Source organism: Cynoglossus semilaevis, chromosome 18 (genome assembly GCF_000523025.1).
Source record: "Cynoglossus semilaevis isolate Cse_v1.0 chromosome 18, Cse_v1.0, whole genome shotgun sequence".
NCBI lineage: Eukaryota > Metazoa > Chordata > Actinopteri > Pleuronectiformes > Cynoglossidae > Cynoglossus > Cynoglossus semilaevis.
Genome location: NC_024324.1, coordinates 947,996 through 954,006, shown reverse-complemented (window position 1 = coordinate 954,006; position 6,011 = coordinate 947,996). Strand labels below are relative to the sequence as shown.

General features: G+C 48.1%; 1 protein-coding gene across 1 annotated transcript in view; it reads left to right on the top strand.

Moving 5' to 3' along the window:
• The window catches only part of LOC103393822 (chitin synthase chs-2-like), a 12,682-nt gene extending 8,177 nt beyond the window's left edge, over positions 1 to 4,505 (top strand). The window contains exons 12-22 of the mRNA XM_025064994.1: positions 587 to 726; positions 813 to 981; positions 1,064 to 1,243; positions 1,597 to 1,869; positions 1,984 to 2,146; positions 2,459 to 2,499; positions 2,601 to 2,665; positions 2,931 to 3,041; positions 3,558 to 3,772; positions 3,859 to 3,961; positions 4,249 to 4,505. Coding sequence (XP_024920762.1) covers positions 587 to 726; positions 813 to 981; positions 1,064 to 1,243; positions 1,597 to 1,869; positions 1,984 to 2,146; positions 2,459 to 2,499; positions 2,601 to 2,665; positions 2,931 to 3,041; positions 3,558 to 3,772; positions 3,859 to 3,961; positions 4,249 to 4,431 — 1,643 coding nt within the window. The 3' untranslated portion in view covers positions 4,432 to 4,505. The remainder of the gene's footprint in view (positions 1 to 586; positions 727 to 812; positions 982 to 1,063; positions 1,244 to 1,596; positions 1,870 to 1,983; positions 2,147 to 2,458; positions 2,500 to 2,600; positions 2,666 to 2,930; positions 3,042 to 3,557; positions 3,773 to 3,858; positions 3,962 to 4,248) is intronic.
• The last annotated feature ends 1,506 nt before the right edge of the window (positions 4,506 to 6,011 follow it).

Genomic DNA, 6,011 nt, shown 5'->3' with positions numbered 1-6,011 from the left:
GATGTTGGATGTTTGATGTTGGATGTTTGATGTTGGATGTTTGATGTTGGATGTTTGATGTTGGATGTTTGATGTTGGATGTTTGATGTTGGATGTTTAATGTTGGATGTTTAATGTTGGGTGTTGGATATTTGATGTTGGATGTTTGATGTTGGATGTTGGATGTTTGATATTTGATGTTGGATGTTTGATGTTGGATATTTGATGTTGGATGTTGGATGTTTGCTGTTGGATGTTTGCTGTTGGATGTTTGCTGTTGGATGTTTGCTGTTGGATGTTTGCTGTTGGATGTTTGCTGTTGGATGTTTGCTGTTGGATGTTGGATGTTTGCTGTTGGATGTTGGATGTTTGATGTTTGATGTTTGATGTTGGATGTTTGATGTTGGATATTTGATGTTGGATGTTGGATGTTTGATGTTGGATGTTTGATGTTTGATGTTTGATGTTGGATGTTTGATGTTTGATGTTTGATGTTGGATGTTTGATGTTTGATGTTGGATGTTTGATGTTGGATGTTGGGTGTTTGATGTTGGGTGTTTGATGTTGGATGTTGGATGTTTGATGTTGGATGTTTGATGTTGGATGTTTGATGTTTCCTCTGCCGACGCAGGTGAAGATCGTTGGCTGTGCACTTTACTGCTGAAGCAGGGATGGAGGGTGGAGTACAACGCAGCGTCGGACGCCTACACCAACGCACCGGAGGACTTTAAAGAACTGTACAACCAGGTGAGCCACAGGTTGAACCACAGGTTAGCAGATGAAGAAGTGTCGCTGACCTCGGTCTGACCCTCACCTTTGTGCTGCTACCCTAGAGGAGGCGTTGGGGTCCGTCCACCCTGGCCAACATCGTGGACCTGCTGGGTGCCACCAAGCAGATCACCAAGAAGAACCCGTCCATCTCCAAACTCTTCATGTTCTACCAGCTCTTCGCCATCGTCTCCGCCATCCTCGCTCCAGCCACCATCTGTCTCCTGGTCGCAGGTCAGTGGTCGTCGGCCGGGGCTTCGAGTTGCCTGGTCGTGGGCGGATGTTTGAAGGTTTCCTCCGTCTCTGTCTCCTGCAGGAAGTCTGGCGTTCATCTTCAACATCCACTCAGCTGCTGCCCTGGTCATCTCCACCATCCCTCCAGCCATCTACCTGGGCCTGTGCTTCAAGCTGAAGGCCGACACGCAGATCTCCTTGGCTGCAGCTTTTAGCGTGGTCTACGCGTTCCTGATGATGGTGGTGACCATGTCCATCATCGGTGAGTGACCTTTACTCCACCCTGAGCCGCTCTCTGAGGGTCTCCAACTCCTGCTTGTCCTCTAAGGAGGTTCAGGGGTCGACCGTCGGCTGAAACATTAGCTGGTCAGGCTAACAGCTTGAAGTGAAAAGAGCAGAACCATTGACAACTAGCGATGTCTTTAGCGTTAGATTAGCATAACTATGTAATATCGTTAAGAATCGCTGATGAAAACCCGATGTCTGGGTTTCGTTAAATTTGCTGGAATCGCACGTAGCGTCCTGCGACGTTCGCCTCAGTTTTGGGGGCAAACATATCGGAATCGTTTGATATCAGAGTCCAAAGTGTTTACGAACGTGCTCCGACTGTCTCAGGTGCGATGGTGAAGGACCAAACCATCCTGACGCCCAGCAGCATCTTCGTCATAGCCATGGCCAGCATCTACATCATCACGGCCATCATGCACCCTCAGGAGTTCCACCTGGTGTTCTACGGGTTCCTCTACATCATCTGCATCCCCAGTGCCTACCTCCTGCTCATCATCTACTCCATGACCAACCTGGACAACGTGTCCTGGGGCACCAGGGAGACCAAAGCTCCGACCAGCGCCTCGACCCAGTCCTCCCCACAGACCAGATCACAGAAAGGTAGTCGGTCACAGGTCGGACTGTGTAGATGGGAGGGGGTGGGGGTGGGGGGGTCTGAAGGCCGACCCAGCTGAAGCAGCAGTGTTTTTGTCTTTTTTTTTTTTTTTTGTCTAGTGAAAAGGACCTTCTGGAAGTATTTCTCCTGGTGTAAATGCTGCAAGAGGAACGCCCCACGGCACCAGGACCATCAGCTGAGCGTCTGCCCGGAGACCATGATCCCAGAGGCCATCCCAGACTGCGGGCCCCTCAACACCATCGTGGACGAGGACGACCCCAGGTCAGTCTGAGCCGTACACCTTCAGTCCACAGTCGTCGTGACACTGATAACGCTGCATTTAAACGTAAGCGTGTGGACATTAGAATAGAACAGGCCGCGGTCATAGGTGTGCAGGGGGGGGGGCGCGGACCCTGTGATGGACCGGACCAGGGTGTAACTCCAAACACTGGCTCCAGGTACCAGGAAGTGTACTGAGATGTGGAGCTCAACCCGTGGTTCTCGGTGAAGCGTTACTGATGTTAGCGTAGACGCTACGTCTAAATGCAGTGTCTTACTGATTTTTTTTTTTTTTTTTTTTTGTTTCCACCACAGGCAACATCCAATGGCACACGCCTTTAACCTGCCCCCCCAGTGTAAGTTCTGACCACGCCCCCACCAAGAAAAAAAGAAAATCTGGAGCATGTGACCTTTTTTTTTTTTTCAGAATTTAAAGTTTTGCCCTTTTGACCTCCAGGCTGGGTGACCAACCTGCAGGAGGCCCTGCCGGACGTCCACCTTCACGAGGACAACCTGGATCCCGTGGGTTCTCCTTCTCCTCCTGGGTTCCTTTTGTTTCTGGGGGAATTCTGAACTGAATATTTTCTCCAGAAACTTCTGTTTGATCTGAGCTAACCGTTAGCTTTCTTTTCTTTTTTGTTTCCTTCTTCCCAGCATTTGACGGCTCTTGTCCTTCCTGCTAACATTTAGCTTCACTCTGTTCACCGACTACCGGCTAACCTTTAGTTTCGACAGCGTATCCTTCAGACCGTTTCCCTCATTTTTCCGTGTCTGACTTTTTCTGCAGGAGGAATTTAAGTTCTGGGTGGAGCTGCAGGAGAAGTACCTGAAACCTCTGCCCGACGACAAGGAGAGGAAGATGAAGGTCGCCAGTGACCTGAAGGAGCTGAGGAACAAGGTGAGGAAGAGGGGGGGAAGGGGGGGGGGGCACACGGGGCAATTGACTAATACATCCTAGGAGAGAAAATGTTTTTAATCAGGCTTTGAACTGAGCTCTGGGATTTATTTCACTCGTTTATTCAGACTTCTTATCAGCCTTTTATTGTTTTTGGTTTTTATTGTTGTTGCTTTTATTTTTTATTATTATTTTCTGTATGTTCTGTGTACATGCTTTAACGTTCTATAGGTTCCTTCACCAGTTTCATAGCAGTATTTTTTGATCTACTTTACCTTTGATCTACTTTACCTTTGAACTACTTTACCTTTGATCTACTTTGCCTTTGAACTACTTTACCTTTGATCTACTATCTGGGGGGGGGGGCGGAGGGCTCTGCACCTCAGGGGTGGGGCCATCTATCTGCCGGGGTCGGAGTTGTAGTATATGTATATAAATATATGTATGAGGAAGAGAGGATGATGGGAAATGAAGAAGGTCAGGTCAGGTCTAACATCAGGTTCTTCTGCTCTCCTCCAGATCAACTTTGCCTTCTTCATGCTCAACGCCATGTGGCTCTCGGCGACCTTCACGCTGCAGGTCTTTGAAGCCTCCTTCTCCATCACGGTGCCCAAGGTCAACATGAACCTGGAGGAGACCGATTCCATGGTGACCATCGACCCCATCGCCTTCATGTTCATCCTGGGCTTCGCCATGTCCGTGATCATCCAGTTCTTCGCCATGTTCTACCACAGGTGAGGCCTCAGAGACGGCGGTCAACCCGTCCTGACCCAGACCCGACCGGGACCTTAACCGTGTCTTTGTGGTGGTCTCTCCCCAGACTCTACACCCTGATCCACTTCATAGCCTTCATGGACACAGAACCCAAGGACCATCGCATCGAGAAACCAAAGAAGGAGAGGTATCTGAAAGGCAAAAAGAAGGTGTGTAATTATGCTAACGATGAAGCCGGTTTCGTCAGCGTGAGCGGTTGCGTGACCCGAGGCGCTCGCCGTCGCCCAGTGTTCCAGCACAAACTGCAGCCATTGTTTCTCTGCCTTTTACTGCTGTGAGAGAACGACATGTGTGGAATTCACGTGCTGTAATTACCTGCGCTCGTCAACTGAAGCCCTCGGAAAGTACTTTAATTGCTGTGAACGGTGGAGGCCAATGTCCCGGCCCCACCCTCCGGGTGTGGCGTCGCAGTAATTGGACTGAATTGTCCCCACAGGTCGACACCACCTCCACCATCGACACCGCCTCGGCCAACGACACGGCCTCCACGGCCTCCGCCTCCTCCACCACCCCCAGCACCTCCCAGGGGGAGTCGGTGGACCTGGACACGGAGGACAGCGACTACGAACCCTTCCCCAGCATGTACAGCACCAGCAACGGCGGCGGGACGCTGGTTTGAACCCACGCCGCACAAAACTGTTAGCACTTTTGAAATTCTCTCTCTCTCTTTTTTTTTTTTACTGTTTGAAAAATAATATAAGCTTTTTAAAAATATTAATTTATGTCTAGTTGTGTCACGTCGTTTATTTTAAGACGTAAATAAAACATGAAGTAACGACTCAGGGAAACGAACGAACGTCGGTGGTTCAACGCTGCTGCTTTAATACGAAGGCTAAACAGTGGAGACACAGAACAGCGCCACCTTCAGAAGACGGGCCTCCGGGGTCTGGAACCTCAGGTGAACCCGACCCCAGGCCGCTCCTCCTTCATCCATTCCTGTAATTAGATCTCAGTTACCAGGAACAAAAACACGCTCCACTGTGTCGTCCTTTCATTCCTTCTCCTTCAACCAGAAGATCAATACAGAAGGTGTACTTCAAAGTGAAGGGCTGCCAAGTATTAACCTGCAGAGAGTCAACGGAGGATGAAAGGATGAAAGGAAGGAAGAAAAACCGATGCTGCTGCTAAAACAGCTGTAACGAGCGTTAGTTACAAAAACGTTGAGTCTATTTATTTACATTCCTGTGTCAACTGTTGTTGTTGACTGTATTCACAGATGTATGTTACTGTTGTGTACATATGGATTTTTACTTTGTTTATATAGATTTACGCTCATGTTTACGATTAACAAAAAAGAAGCTTTTTACATAAATAAATGTGAAGTATAAATATTTCCAGTCGTGTGTTTTTATTCACTCGCGTCTCGCACCGACGGTTCAACATCGACCGGAGAATGTGGGGAATGTGGATGGTGTTGTTGTTGCTGTTTACTGATTCTGAACCACATTTCACCTGGGATATCAACCAGAGGTGCAGGAAGAATGAAGAGTCGAGCCTGACTCACCGCTGCCACCGGTTGAACCTGTTTGTAATTGCAGTGTAAAATAGTTTCTTCACGTCAGCGTGATTTGAACTACAACAAACTGAGAGGGTTCGATTCCCAACAAGAAGCCGAGGAAGAGGAAGAGGAAGAGGAGGAGGAAGAGGAGGAGTCAAGGAGTCGGGTTCTCAGAACAGCCCTGGTGTGACCCCAGTGGACAGATGAGGAGTCTACACCTCCACTGTGTTTAACGAACATTGTTGTCATTGATAGTCAGTTCTACAGAAAGGTCTGGAAATGACTAATAATGACTAAGTAAATGACTAGTTAAATGACTAAGTAAATGACTAATAATGACTAAGTAAATGACTAGTTAAATGACTAAGTAAATGACTAATAATGACTAAGTAAATGACTAGTTAAATGACTAAGTAAATGACTAATAATGACTAAGTAAATGACTAGTTAAATGACTAAGTAAATGACTAATAATGACTATTTGAGGAAACTGCCCAGTAAATGACCACAGTGACTTCACACTGTAGTTTTATCACTACAGGAACCAAGTTCAGGACCGGAGCATGTCGTAGCCCCCGACCCACCCTGACATACGACCCACCCTGACATACGACCCACCCTGACGTACGACCCACCCTGACATACGACCCACCCTGACACACGACCCACCCTCACACACAACACCCCCTCAACCACACACA